We start from the raw sequence: 15,992 nt of genomic DNA, 5'->3' as shown, positions 1-15,992 counted from the left end.
ATACATTGTTTGTTCTCTATCAAAATCTTTCATTTGCTAACTATGCCTATCAGTAGTTAGTGCCTTCAGTAGTTAGAATCCTTTATTTAGCTGGCAGTATTGCAGTAGTTAGAGCAACGAAGATTTTTGTGAGGTAACTGATTCATGAAAGGTGTAGGTTGTTGTTAGTCAGGGCCATTCTTTTGTAGGGATTATTGGAAGTCAGATTGCGTTGCGCTAAACAAATATTGTGTGTCAGTTTAGTGATGATCAGAATAAGGAAAGAGAGAAACGTCTGAGTACGTTCAGTTTTGCTCAGCTGTTTGAAAATCAAATAACGTAAGAGGTCTATCAGCACAATAATTCATAAATTTTTCTAAGGTGAAGTTTCAAGTTATACAATATAGACTCAAAGAAAAATGTATTTGCTTTCGTCTGCTTGCTCTTGAAAAACCGAGGATACTCTTGTGGTAATGTCACACAGTAGGATTTTGAAAAATGGTGACACACAGCCGCAAGATATAAACGCTCCATGTCCTTTCCCTTCACGTTTGTTGCTGTCGACATTAGGAGCGCCCTGCTGTTTGCTATAAAATTATGTATTGGGTAGCTGGGGTTGTCCATTAAGTCATTTTCCTCAGATTACATATCAAGGTATAAGGAGATTGTGTTTCATACTGTAACCATCTCATAGTCAGTCAGTTCATGAAGTAATAAACAACCTTTTTTTCTGTTCGTTACCGACTTCTCCAAGTTTCCAGTGTGTATGAAGTCTGAGAATTTCATTTCAATGGTCTCATATCTGGGGGACGTTTACTTTGCTGATCCAATGCTATTTTCAATTGGCATTCTTCACTAAACAAAAATCAGAGGTGCTGGGTAAGTGAGAATGTCTTGAAACCAATAATTTGTTATCAGTGGCTGAGGCTTCACATTCGGATCTTGATATAACTTCATGAAAGACAACGAAATTTTAATGTTCCTGTTTTTGCCGGTAAAATAGTCTAAATGTAAGATTATTTTAATTTTTGTAGAGGTTAGATACTCTTACGGATCTCACTCCAATCCATAAGTGATATATAAAGCTAATGTCCTTAGGATTTCCGGAACCAACACTTTTCTGAGGCGTTATAATTAGATCTGAGTTAACAAGTTTGTAAGGCGTCTCGATTTAACGACAGGACGATACAGTGTCAGATCATCAGAAAATAATAATTATATTATATCATAAAAGGCAATTGCAGTTAATCTCATCTACTGAAAATGAACAAAACCATATCTAACATATATGGACTGGAATGAACAAGCAATTTAAAATGAAAGCAATTTTTAGACGAAGTGAGCAGGTGGTTAATGATATTATAAAACTCCCTATTAGCAAGATAACAGCGAGATTCAGCGCAGAAAGAGATAACGCCAGAAGAATACATTATTCCTTTTAATCTAAATAAGGCCAAGACTGAGTGTAAGTGGCTACATGTCATTAACAGGGCTAGGTTGCGACCCAGCAAGAAAAATAAAATTGTATTCACCTCTAGCGAGATGGTGATTGGCTGAAGACATACTTCTCATGGCAGACCACACAAGTGTGTCTGAAATAAGCGAGGACGTTGAGGTCTTTGCTTTCTGTGAAGTGAGGACCATATGCTTCATGTATTGTGGCAACAGATGGCAAAGCGGTAGTAATTAATCGTGCAGGAATTATTGCGGGCAAAGAAATTGTGCAAATCGCTCCGGCCCATAGCGAGTATGAAATAGCCATTATTTTGACTAGGGAAAGTTTAATGTTCTACGGAATGCAGGATAGTTGCGACTGAGTGAATTCAGTCAAGATCAGAGTAGGGAATTAGCATTTCAGATCCATCATGGAGACAACACTATTTGAGATGCCACTTGGTAAAGTACCATCATGTATTAGACAACAGTAAATGTTGAGTCTAGATTTTCCTCACTCCAACTTGCATACGCTTTCACCATTGAATATCAAAAGCTTGGATACTAACCTACCCTCATGAGAATTTTTTTCATTGCTTAAAAAAGTAAATTTATTCTCCATCAACTCAGTGCATGACCAGCTACAACAACATAGATTTAAATGAGCTGATGAGGATTTTTAATGACCTTTCTTTCCAGTGATAAAAAATTTTCATGTGCAGAGATAACGATTTTAATAATCGTCATTTCAATATGTCGAGGAATTAAATATTTTGTTATGGATTGTCAAAAGTAACTGAACATTATTGTTGTTTATCAATTGACCCCTGAAAGCAACAGTTGATAAATTATATGTACAATAAAAAAGAAGGGGATAGCTGAGTTGTTTTTCTAGAATAGACCACAAACTTTCAATTTTATTAATTCATGCATTGTAGGTACATGACAGCAGCATTTCTAACGATTTTTATTACTATCCGCACCTGATATTAGCCATCTTACAGGGCCAGGGCCATATTTATTTAGAATGTCTGTTTGACACCCTGGGCTTCAGAATACAGTTCAGTCGTTTTGTCCATTTGTGCTTTAAGTGGTAAGCTATGTTTGCACACATTAGTACACTCACTGTGCAGATACAATGATCAGACTTATGACAAGTCACTGAAGATACAGGTTTTTCCAATTGTAATCAGTTTCTAGAAGAAAGTAAATGCATTTGCTCTTCATTCATAATTATCAGTCCGCTTCAATTATAACTTATATACTGACAAACCAAGCCATAGAAACTGTTAGAGTGGGAATGTTCCCCCTTTGTGCTCTAAGCAAAAGACTTCTTTCCTCCATGCTAAGCATTGCTGTCATTCCTATTGATGTTATTTAAAATACCTGGATTTGAATCTTTTGTACTAAGAAAACAGCTTCACAAACAGTAATTAGAAGATGACCAACAATGTACTTGATTCCCTTGTGCTCTGAACGCCACATTTGTGGATGACACATTCGTCGTCAGGACAGATGGAGAAATCGAATTTGGCCTTTTCCACCAGCATTTAAACCAATAACAAGACAAAATACAGTTCACGGTGGAAATCTAAAAGGAAGGAATCTACTTGTACATTTTCTCACAGTTAAGGTCTATACAAAACATAAAAGGAAACTCATACACAGAGTTCATGTGGCGGATAAGTAGTGGACAGGTACCTGAACACCATGTCCTGCCGCCACTCAAACCAAAAGATACCTTAAATACCTTAAATGTATTCCTAATTCCGAATATGGACAACCATCAGCTGCGTAATGGAATGGCAGCAGTGAAAATTTGTGCCGGACTGAGGCTCGCTTATCGCGAGCAGCCACCTTACCATTTGGCTATGTGTGCAGGAGTCACAGCCTGACTCAAACTTCCGTATGTTGTCAACCATCCATCTACAATCTGTACTCGTACATTCATTATGTACATTCCCGTACAGGTGAGATATTTTACTTGAATGTCGCTTGCCCAGTGTGGGCAGATAAATACGATATTGCAGTATTGGCAGTTGGGAACTTGGGCAACCATCGGTAGTTGTACATGCATGCATAATTCAGAATAACACAGGCATTGCAATATCGTATCAGACAAAACAGAGGAATTCCGAAGTTTATACAGCAATCACAAGACCCCACTGAATCAATGGCACTGATAGCCTGGGGGGAGGGGGGGTGAAGTAAATAAGCTATGAAACATTCGAGAAAATGACAGCAGTGAATGTACCGTAAGGAAAGCTATCACACAAGGAGCGCACGATCTTAGCTACGATAATGGACCGGCTTGTATAATTGAGATGGAGCACTCCATCAACACACATCTTGCAGAGAGTAGGAGATGCATATGGCTTGGTTGGCATACTAAAACGTCTGTGGAAGAACAAGTGTGATGGGCCAATACAATCAAACAAGCTCTTGTTTTAAATATACCGCTGTCTAACACTAAGCGAGAAATGAGTGATGCTTTCAAGATAGTTAAGGAGCCATCCGGTATGAACTGTGAAAAGGTGTATACATACTCGCTGTCTTGGCTGACAATACTTACAAGCCAGTGAGCTGACTGTGCTAGCGGAATCGCCCAGTTAACGTTACACTAGAGGCAACTGCGAACACAGAAGAATTGCAGGCACCACAGACCATTACGTAAGAAGCACCACATCACGACGGTAGCTTTCGCCCTATTCGCCAATGACAATCAATAAAAATTCACATAAAATTTCCCAGCAACAGCAGCTAAAACCCCTAGCCCTTGATTCTGTCCGCCCAATCAAAACATAGTACGCCATATCTTCAAATAATAAATGTGAAGCGGCAAGTAGACACCACGCTGAAAGTTGCCTGCAATAGCAGCCAATACGTCAGTGATTTTACCACATATGACTCAGCCACACATGCAAAAAAATTTTGTTGAAGTGGGCTCTCATAATTGTATTGTTACTCTGTAAAGAACCATTTGAGACCCAGGTCCCCAATACCAAAATACTCAGAAAATATCCCTGAACAACCCCTTATATTTCAAAGATGGTTTAAGACTTAACTCTGTTTGTGTCCTTTCGATTTCAAGTACATCTGCTTGACATTACTGAGAATGTTTATTGTTCAGATGTACGAGTCCTATAATTAGTTGTGTGAACCTAAACTGCAGACACCTATCTATTTCAACTCTTGAACATGGGACATCCATCATCTACACGATGAAATGCTTATATTGTATGTTCATACTGAATAGGTGTCCTATACTTTTATTTATACAATGTGTTTTACGTGTTTTCTATCTCATTTTTATTATATGTTATGTTATTTCATTAAAAAAAACAGAATGTGACGTTGACCACAGACTAATTATTTGGGAAGGTTATGTTATATAACTGAAATCATGATTGAGTATTACAAGAAAGTGATAATAAAAGGAGTCATCCATACTAGGTGTCTTTAAAGTTTAGTATTCACCATAAAATAAAACAGACATAACTGTAAAAAATTTATTTTAGAACAACATCATAGAACGAAATCTTACTTTCAGCAGTGTCCTGCAAGTTTAAATTCTCACAAATGGCTTTCATACATCAGTATTATACACAACCAATGTTAACTAACAGTAATTTGAGTTCATGGTATTCGCTGACCAATAAATCCAGATGATTTAACTATAAAAATTCCTCGATTTTTTGTTTTGTTTTTCATATCAATCTTTGCATATTACAGTTGAAACAGTTGGAGTATTTTTTGAAACGTAATGGCTGGATGCATGTCTATGGGGAATGGAATTATAAAGTGATATCAGAACATGTCTGTTCTAGCAAGTAGTTTTACACATCTGTTTCCGTATTGCTCAAAATAGAAAGCATTCTGAGACATGCACTGAAAGGGAAAGAGAACCTCTAGTGGTAGGCACCCTTGACAACTTTACGGCCAAAGCCCTTGATGACCAACTCCGCTATATCCCGGACAAACCCACCATCAGAGCTGTCAGAGCTACCGAAGCTTCCAGAACGACCAGAGCTACTATCGCAGTCAGAGCAACCGGAGCTGTCAGAGCTACCAGAGCTACCAGAACTACCAGAGCTACTATCGCAGTCAGAGCAACCAGAGCTGTCAGAGCTACCGGAGCTACCGGAGCTACCAGAGCTACCGGAGCTACCAGAGCTACCGGAGCTACCAGAGCTACCAGAACTACCAGAGCTGCCAGAGCTGCCAGGGCTCCCAGAGCTCCCAGAGCTGCCGGAGCTGCCAGGGCTGCCCCCAAAACCACCAAAATTGACAGGATGCCTTCCAAAAGTATAATCAACTGAGCTGCCAGATGAATAGCCAATTCTTGGATATCCTGCTCCACTGTTAACTAAGGAACCAGAGTCAAAGTCAGCACTGCCTACATGTCCAATAGGACCAACTCCACGACCTGCATGTCCAGCACCTCTGTAAAGTCCATTGTAGCTTCCAGCTCCACCAACCAGGCCAGGACCAGGAACTCCATAACCAACTCCCACTATTCCAGTTCCACCACCACTTCCAGGTCCCCAATGGCTACTTGTAGAGTCATGACGTTGGAAGCTACCAGTACCAGGGCTGGCTATACCAATAATTCCTGTTCCGCCAATAGGTCTATCTATTTCTTGTCCAAAACCTCCTCCATCAGATCCACTATGACCCAAATATCCTCCAACAAATCTCATAACAGCAGATCCAGATGAGAAACCATGAGAGTCTCCAGAGTATACTCCTTTAGCCCCAACAGTATCAGCTGCTTCACCAGCTCCCACACCATGTGCTGTACCACTAGGGCCATTGTGGTGTAACAAACCACCTGTTCCACCAGCGCCACTGTGACCAATTCCGCCAAATTTTGGTCCACCTCCAATACCGCCAACTCCTCCATAGCCTCCTGAGATACCAACAGAAGAATCTGTGCCTTTAAATCCAGTGGCACCTGGGTGAGAGCCCAAAGGTCCACTGCCAAATAAACGGCTGTCAGATACAATTTCATGTCCACCACCTATTACTGTGGGTCCACCAGCTAAGCCTCCAAGTCCACCAGTTATTCCTCCAGGTTCACCACTTAAGCCTCGATCAGCTATACCCCAATATTGATGTGCCACATCACCATGTTCACCTGCTATTCCTCCATGTCTGCGAAATCCTCCAAATGTACTTTCTCCAAGAGCAGTTTGTACAAATTCAGTTCCTCCTGTTCCAGGGTTGGCTCCTACACCACCTAGTCCCAGTACATCACGTCCTATGCCACCAGATTCAGTTCCAAGACCACTTCCAATAGCTCGAACACCATCTGTGTAGTGTCTGTATCCTGTTCCCTGTCTCCCAATTTCGCTAATGAATCCACCATGTTCATCAGCTCCTATTCCATGTGATCCAGCTCCAGGGAAAGGTGCTCCCAAATACCTTGATGCTGACTCTGAACTAGACCCTGAGCTGCTGCCACCTGTTGAGACAGTTGCAGAGTTAGACAATTGATTTCAACACGAAATAAAGATTGAAACAAGAAAAAATGTATTACTTTCGTTCTCATAGCATTCATTTTTCTTTCTTTTGTGGTTGAAGTAAATGAAAGTTGAACAAATATAATTGAAATATCACATAGGTCATTTGTTCAGTGATATACTCTATATCTTTTGCATCATAGCTAAAATATATATTCACCACAACACCCAAATATAAGGAATGGATGAAATAAAATTAAAGTTCAAATGTGTGTCAAAGAGAAAGCTATTCCCCTATGTGTCGATATTATTTGTAAATTGAGCAATGGCTGAAACCAATCCAATTGTTGTAAGATACGTGTTAAACAAATGTATAACGTTGTGGAGATTGACATGTAGATCGTGATCGTTACTAAAGACAAATAAATTAGAAATTATAAAAACTTTCGAAGGTGTATAAAGATACATTAAATATAGCGGACAGTTAGAGAACCCATTATGCCATTACTGCTCTTTACCTTATATGGTCATATGATAATCGTAGTTTAGAAGATTTCAGTTGTTTATTGAGGGAGATGGACACATATTTTAGACGCTAGAACCTGTTTTTAGAGGAGGAGCTTCAGTTCCATTCCAGATTCCTGTTGAAGTTTGGAGTGGATTTTCTAAATTACTATCGTTTCACAACTTTCTTATCCAATCTTGATTTACCCATAATAAAGGATCATAAGTGTTTGACATCCAGTGAACAGCGGGAACATTAGCTCACGTGGGTCAAGTGAGGGAAGGGAATTGGCTGTGTCCTCTTTCAAAGGAACCATATTTGTGTGTGAGTATGAGAAACAGGGGAAACCTAAATCATGAAGGGAGTACAGAGACATGAACTCTGAAACGTCCTAAATGCGAGTCTGGTGCCTTAACTACTGTGCAGCCTCGGAAGAGTTAATGGATATTTCCCACTTGTCCCTGTCATTTAAATGGCGCTATAGCAACAAGAGACCTACACCAATGTTTTTACAAGTTGGAGAGCCTGCAATAATTCATGAGGTGTTGTTCTACATTTCGGTCTTTCCACTTGATGTTTTGATCACATACTTCCACGAAGTTGTAAGAACATAAGAACATGAGGCAAACATCTTGGGTTAGGAGTTTGTTGACTGCTCATAAAGTATTATTGAGTGTGGAGTTTAAAACCAGACCCAAAGGTGTCAATGACTGTCTCATATGATTCTCACAATAAGTTTCGAGTATTTATGGCTCCATCATAAGGTGAACTGAATTACTGTTGGTACGTCGATTTCATGTATGACCTAAGTATCCTTCAATCATCACAATAATACTGTCATTTGTTCCTGAAAAGTCAGAGTCATAAGAAGCCACCAGTATTTTAATTCACCTGACGATTGATACAAAAATATTATTAAACACACTGTAAATTATGCAGAAAAAATTGTGGTTGGTTTCCTCTGAAAGTGACTCATCACAATGATTTTGACAGTAATTAAGAAGGGGTGACATGAATTGTATCTCCCTTGTGGACTACAGGCTTATCCATTGATCGTGACCGGGTCTAGTAGCTCACGAAACAAGCGTCAAACGAAAAAACTATAAAGAACGAAACATGTCTAGCTTGAAGGGAGAAACCAGATTGCGCTATGGTTGGACCGCTAGATGGCGCTGCCATAGGTCAAACGGATACCAACTGCGTTTTTTTAAAAATAGGAACACCCATTTTTATTGCATATTCATGTAGTACGTAAAGGAATATGAACGGTTTGGTTGGACCACTTTTTTCGCTTTGTGATACTTGGTTACAGGTAGGTTTTTTAAATTAAAATACAGAACGCATGTACGTTTGAACATTTTATTTCCGTTGTTCCAATGTGATACATGTACCTTTGTGAACTTATCATTTCTGAGAACGCATAGTGTTATACCGTGATTACCTGTAAATGCCACATTAATGCAATAAATGCTCAAAATGATGTCCGTCAACCTCAATGCATTTGGCAATACGTGTAACGACATTCCTCTCAACAGCGAGTAGTTCGCCTTCCGTAATGTTGGCACATGCATGGACAATGCGCTGATGCTTGTTGTCAGGCGTTGTTGGAGGATCACGAAAGCAAATATCCTTCAGCTTTCCCCCAGAAAGAAATCTGGGGACGTCAGATCCAGTGAACGTGCGGGTCATGGTATGGTGCTTCGACGACCAATCCACCTGTCATGAAATATGCTATTCAATACCGCTTCAACCGCACGCGAGCTATGTGCCGGACATCCATCGAGTTGGAAGAACATCGCCATTCTGTCATGCAGTGAAACATCTAGTAGTAACATCGGTAAAACATTACGCAGGAAATCAGCATACATTGCACCATTTAGATCACCATCGATAAAACGGGGGCCAATTATCGTTCCTCCCATAATACCGCACCATACATTAACCCACCAAGGTCGCTGATGTTCCACTTGTCGCAGCCATCGTAGATTTTCTGTTGCCAAATAGCGCGTATTATGCCGGTTTACGTTACCGCTGTTGGTGAACGACGCTTCTTCGCTAAATAGAACGCGTGCAAAAAATCTGTCATCGTCCCGTAATTTCTCTTGTACCCAGTGGCAGAACTGTACACGACGTTTAGAGTCGTCGCTATGCAATTCCTGGTGCACAGAAATATGGTACGGGTGCATACGATGTCGATGTAGCATTCTCAACACCGACGTTTATGAGATTCCTGATTCTCGCGCAATTTGTCTGCTACTGATGTGCGAATTAGCCGCGACAGCAGCTAAAACACCTACTTCGGCATCCCCATTTGTTGCAGGTCGTGTTTGACGTTTCACATGTGGCTGCATACTTCCTGTTTCCTTAAACAACATAACTATCCGGCGAACGGTCCGGACACTTGGATGATGTCGTCCAGGATACCGAGCAGCACACATAGCACATGCTCGTTGGGCTTTTTGATCGCAATACCCATACATGAACACGATATCGACCTTATCCGCAAGTTGTAAACGGTCCATTTTAACACGGGTAATGTACCACGAAACAAATACCGTCCGCACAGGCGGAATGTTACGTGATACCACGTACTTATACGTTTGTGACTATTAAAGCGCCATCTATCACAAATCGAAAAAAGTAATCCAACTAAAACATTCATATTTCTTTACGTACTACACGAATATCTAATAAAATGGGGGTTTCTATTTTAAAAAACGGAGATGATATCCGTTTGATCTATGGCAGCTCCATCTAGCGGGCCAAACATAGCGCCCTCTGGTTTTCCCCTTCAAGCTAGACGAGTTTCGTTCTTTGTAGTTTTTCCGTTTGGTGCTTATTTCGTGAGACATATCAACCAATATATTTCATTTCGAGACCAGAAGATATATCTGGTACATTACATCATACGACTCTGTGATTGTGGAAGCTATGGAATCTTTATAATGAGGGTCACCAAAAACGCTTTTGAAATACTATGGTAAGTTGGTGCAGGTTTCAATTACAGCTGGAGCAACGTGTAAAGCTTATTGTACCCTATGAACAAACCTGAACGATAGTATAGACTCAGTAAGGGCAGCATACTTTATGGGAAAACGTGCCAGTAGCTAAGCAGAGCCTACACCACAAGGCAGACTATCATCACGTACGGACATGTATTACTCACTGAAATGCATCATCAGTCTAGTGATTGAATAATAAAGAAATCGTGATACTTACAAAAAATTTAATTATTTTGAGAGCCAAACACTGGCCATGTCACAGATTAAAAATTAAAACAATAAAGACGCATAATAATAAGATTATGTCTGTCAAAATTAAAACGATTAAGGCGAACGTAGACGGAGCTACGCCGGCCATGATATAAGGACCACACGTGAGCGGCACGGAAACTAGGCGTCGCGAGCACTTCCGCGGCGAGGCTCGGCCGCCGCCAAGCGCATGCGCGAGCGCAGGCGCGAGAGACAGACAGTCTCAAAATTACTCAGAGCAAATATACATATAAACAAAATGTGACTGAAAGCCGTCCTACAAATGGACAAACCTATCTATTGGTATAGCAACATTAAACAATTTACCTGAGAACAAACTACAAAGCCAAGGTATAAACAATTTTTTACATTTATAGTAAGAGGGCGAAGCCCCGCTACAGTAACTAAAAAATTAGTGTCTAAACCATGCGTACTAAGCATAAAATGTCTTTAACATAAAAACGCCTTAGCAACTATGCGTCATTACCAAGCATATTACGAAATACAAAGAAACGCATCTACAATCGCACTATAATAAAGCGACAAAGCAGATAGCGAAAACAGCATTGGCCATTCGAAGCGGACTGTGGGTCAACTCCGCTGGAGTAAAAGTTGAAATCCTTCGAAATAACTTGCGTTTGCGCTCGCGCATGCGCTTGGCGGCGGCCGAGCCTCGCCGCGGAAGTGCTCGCGACGCCTAGTTTCCGTGCCGCTCACGTGTGGTCCTTATACACTCCTGGAAATGGAAAAAAGAACACATTGACACCGGTGTGTCAGACCCACCATACTTGCTCCGGACACTGCAAGAGGGCTGTACAAGCAATGATCACACGCACGGCACAGCGGACACACCAGGAACCGCGGTGTTGGCCGTCGAATGGCGCTAGCTGCGCAGCATTTGTGCACCGCCGCCGTCAGTGTCAGCCAGTTTGCCGTGGCATACGAAGCTCCATCGCAGTCTTTAACACTGGTAGCATGCCGCGACAGCGTGGACGTGAACCTTATGTGCAGTTGACGGACTTTGAGCGAGGGCGTATAGTGGGCATGCGGGAGGCCGGGTGGACGTACCGCCGAATTGCTCAACACGTGGGGTGTGAGGTCTCCACAGTACATCGATGTTGTCGCCAGTGGTCGGCGGAAGGTGCACGTGCCCGTCGACCTGGCACCGGACCGCAGCGACGCACGGATGCACGCCAAGACCGTAGGATCCTACGCAGTGCCGTAGGGGACCGCACCGCCACTTCCCAGCAAATTAGGGACACTGTTGCTCCTGGGGTATCGGCGAGGACCATTCGCAACCGTCTCCATGAAGCTGGGCTACGGTCCCGCACACCGTTAGGCCGTCTTCCGCTCACGCCCCAACATCGTGCAGCCCGCCTCCAGTGGTGTCGCGACAGGCGTGAATGGAGGGACGAATGGAGACGTGTCGTCTTCAGCGATGAGAGTCGCTTCTTCCTTGGTGCCAATGATGGTCGTATGCGTGTTTGGCGCCGTGCAGGTGGGCGCCACAATCAGGACTGCATACGACCGAGGCACACAGGGCCAACACCCGGCATCATGGTGTGGGGAGCGATCTCCTACACTGGCCGTACACCTCTGGTGATCGTCGAGGGGACACTGAATAGCGCATGGTACATCCAAACCGTCATCGAACCCATCGTTCTACCATTCCTAGACCGGCAAGGGAACTTGCTGTTCCAACAGGACAATGCACGTCCGCATGTATCCCGTGCCACCCAACGTGCTCTAGAAGGTGTAAGTCAACTACCCTGGCCAGCAAGATCTCCGGATCTGTCCCCCATTGAGCATGTTTGGCACTGGATGAAGGGTCGTCTCACGCGGTCTGCACGTCCAGCACGAACGCTGGTCCAACTGAGGCGCCAGGTGGAAATGGCATGGCAAGCCGTTCCACAGGACTACATCCAGCATCTCTACGATCGTCTCCATGGGAGAATAGCAGCCTGCATTGCTGCGAAAGGTGGATATAGACTGTACTAGTGCCGACATTGTGCATGCTCTGTTGCCTGTGTCTATGTGCCTGTGGTTCTGTCAGTGTGATCATGTGATGTATCTGACCCCAGGAATGTGTCAATAAAGTTTCCCCTTCCTGGGACAATGAATTCACGGTGTTCTTATTTCAATTTCCAGGAGTGTATCTGGCCGGCGTAGCTCCGTCTACGTTCACCTTAATGGTTTTAATTTTGACAGACATAATCTTATGATTATGCGTCTTTATTGTTTTAATTTTTAATCTGTGGCATGGCCAGTGTTTGGCTCTCAAAATAATTAAATTTTTTTTGTAAGTATCACGATTTCTTTATTATTCAATCATTAGACTGATGATGCATTTCAGTGAGTAATACATGTCCGTATGTTGTTTAATTTATAGGCTCTGAAAAAGATTCCATTACTGGAACCGAAACCTTGGTAAACGAATAAAAATTACCTTGCAACTGAAGGCTGAAAAAATTTACTTACTGTACATTTCACGGTTGCTGTACACGCTGCATTATGTTGAAGATTGGTATATTCCCTCATTAGTATGCTCGAGGCGTAACACGACCTAAAGCCATAACGACGAGCCACTGTGGTGGTGTGCGCTCTCACCTGCTCCGTATCCTGCCTGGCTGGCGCTGTGGCTTCCAGACGCTGAGCCACCCGGGCCTCCCAGGGAGCCGGCGGAGGAGGAGGACGCTGAGTGGCTGCTGGAGCCGGAGCCCGAGCCTCCAGCGCCGTAGGAGGAGGAGCTGCTGCCCGATTGGCTGCCGCTTCCAGAGCCGCCGCTGGACGACGACCACGACGACGAGGAGGATCTGGAGAAGCTGCCCGAGCCCGTACCAAAGTTGCCAAATCCGGGATTTAAGGCTGTGCAGACAAGAAATATACACCATCAGCAGCTACAGTAAATTAGTATCAATTCTGAAGGGGTAAAATACAGGGAGCGAAAGGTTATACACAATTTGTACAGAAACCAGATGGCAGTTATAAGAGTCGAGGGACATGAAAGGGAAGCAGTGGTTGGGAAGGGAGTGAGACAGGGTTGTAGCCTCTCCACTACGTTATTCGATCTGTATATTGAGCAAGCAGTAAAGGAAACAAAAGAAAATTCGGAGTTGGTATTAAAATCCATGCAGAAGAAATAAAAACTTTGAGGTTCGCCGATGACATTGTAATTCTGTCAGAGACAGCAAAGGACTTGGAAGAGCTGTTGAACGGAATGGACAGTGTCTTGAAAGGAGGATATAAGATGAACATCAACAAAAGCAAAACGAGAATAATGGAATGTAGTCGAATTAAGTCGGGTGATGCTGAGGGAATTAGATTAGGAAATAGACACTTAAAGTAGTAAAGGACTTTTGCTATTTGGGTAGCAAAATAACTGATGATGGTCGAAGTAAAGAGGATATAAAATGTAGACTGGCAATGGCAAGGAAAGCGTTTCTGAAGAAGAGAAATTTGTTAACATCGAGTATAGATTTAAGTGTCAGGAAGTCGTTTCTGAAAGCATTTTTATGGAGTGTAGCCATGTATGGAAGTGAGAGATGGACGATAAATATTTTGGACAAGAAGAGAATAGAAGCTTTCGAAATGTGGTGCTACAGAAGAATGTTGAAGATTAGATGGGTAGATCACGTAACTAATGAGGAGGTACTGAATAGGACTGGGGAGAAGAGGAGTTTGTGGCACAACTTGACTAGAAGAAGGGATCGGTTGGTAGGACATGTTCTGAGGCATCAAGGGATCACCAATTTAGTATTGGACGGCAGCGTGGAGGGTAAGAATCGTAGAGGGAGACCAGGACATGAATACAATAAGCAGATTCGAAGGATGTAGGCTGCAGTACGTACTGGGAGATGAAGAAGCTTCCACAGGATAGAGTAGCATGGAGAGCTGCATCAAACCAGTCTCAGCACTGAAGACCACAACAACAATAGTGATATTTTAAAAATTTTCCTGTCCCTCTAGAAAATAGTCCTTCACTGTATGAACTGTCTGATCCAAGGCCGGCCAGAGTGGCCGAGCGGTTCTAGGCACTACAGTCTGGAACCACACTCACGCTACGGTCGCAGGTTCAAATCCTGCCTTGGGCATGGCTGTGTGTGATGTGCTTAGGTTAGTTAGGTTTAAGTAGTTCTAAGTTCCAGGGGACTGATGACCTCAGCAGCTAAGTCCCATAGTGCTCAGAGCCATTTTTTGTGTGATCCAGGTTTTAATCTAGAGGAAGTTTCTGTTGACATTGTAGGAAGAAAAGACTGCACAAAACGCGCCAGTGATCGTCTTAACTCTCTTACACATGTACAGATATCCAAACACACAAGGGACTTTGTTATTAGGTCTGGAAGTATTGTCCAAGAAATAAGTAAAGCTAGATCAAATTCTACAATTCAATCCTGTGTTAGTGGTGGGTTTCTCTTACTCTTAAGGATAATTCCAAAATTTGAAATCCCCTCCAAATGTTCCCAGCTGGAACTCTTTCTGTGCCACTATAAGCTCGGCTGGAATTTGACTAAAAAGAATAATGCTTTGGGATGGGGAATAAAACACATGTATTAAAAAACTGCATACATTCCACATGTCGAACAAGTCGTCAACTCATCTCTCTTTCGAGAAAATACGCTATACCATAATATTTTTGATTAGTATATTTTATCTTATAAATATATAAAACATAGCATATATTGTTCAGTTAAAATTTACGGGGTGAGAGGCCGTGGTCGATGTATAAAACTGCTTCCTGACGTTTCGTCTCCAGCTTCGGGAGACATTGCCACCCAGGCTTGAATGACTGTAGCATTTAAAGAGCATCTGGGACAACCGAAAAATCGGCCGCAGTAGTGAATTTCTTCGAGATGAGAACCACGAAATGAAATTCAGAGACACGAGCATTCTAGCAAGGACATCGCATTATCATCCGTGCATGTGTAGTGAAGCATTAGTGAATCATAAATACCATCATAATTTTAATAGAGAAGAAAGAGGTTTGAAGTAAGATAAAATATGGTGCCAAAAGAATGAGAAGCGATTATTTGTGTAGTTCATCTGACTAAGATGTGCGCAATTGCACATATGGATGCTTCTTGAGATTACATCTGTTACGAGGGAGCAGAAGATAAGAGAATCTTCTTCACTAAGATAGAAGCATTTGAGTTTTGAACGCAGGGTTAGTTGCCTGATAGGTCAAATATCAATTAATTTTTGAGTGTTGCGTTGAACTCGACATACCAGGGAGTCAGTCATGGATCTTAACAGAGTGGTAGCTTAGTTGTATGATGTGGAGTGGAGATGATTGGATGGCTGATAGGGGGTTAAGGGACTAAATAGAAAGATCATCAGTCTCTCGTTCCAGGGAGAGCTCATCCA

The 15,992-nt window shown here is 42.4% G+C and overlaps 1 protein-coding gene across 1 annotated transcript in view; it reads right to left on the bottom strand.

Annotated features, from left to right (window-relative positions):
- Positions 1–4,908: 4,908 nt before the first annotated feature.
- LOC126346409 (uncharacterized) overlaps positions 4,909–15,992 on the bottom strand; it is a 38,140-nt gene continuing 27,056 nt past the window's right edge. Inside the window, exons 3-4 of the mRNA XM_050002184.1 lie at positions 13,239–13,496; positions 4,909–6,877 (exon numbers count right to left, since the gene is read on the bottom strand). Coding sequence (XP_049858141.1) covers positions 5,322–6,877; positions 13,239–13,496 — 1,814 coding nt within the window. The 3' untranslated portion in view covers positions 4,909–5,321. The remainder of the gene's footprint in view (positions 6,878–13,238; positions 13,497–15,992) is intronic.

The sequence above is a fragment of the Schistocerca gregaria genome, chromosome 1 (assembly GCF_023897955.1).
Source record: "Schistocerca gregaria isolate iqSchGreg1 chromosome 1, iqSchGreg1.2, whole genome shotgun sequence".
NCBI classification, from domain to species: Eukaryota; Metazoa; Arthropoda; class Insecta; order Orthoptera; family Acrididae; genus Schistocerca; species Schistocerca gregaria.
This window is presented reverse-complemented; position numbering and strand designations above follow the sequence as displayed.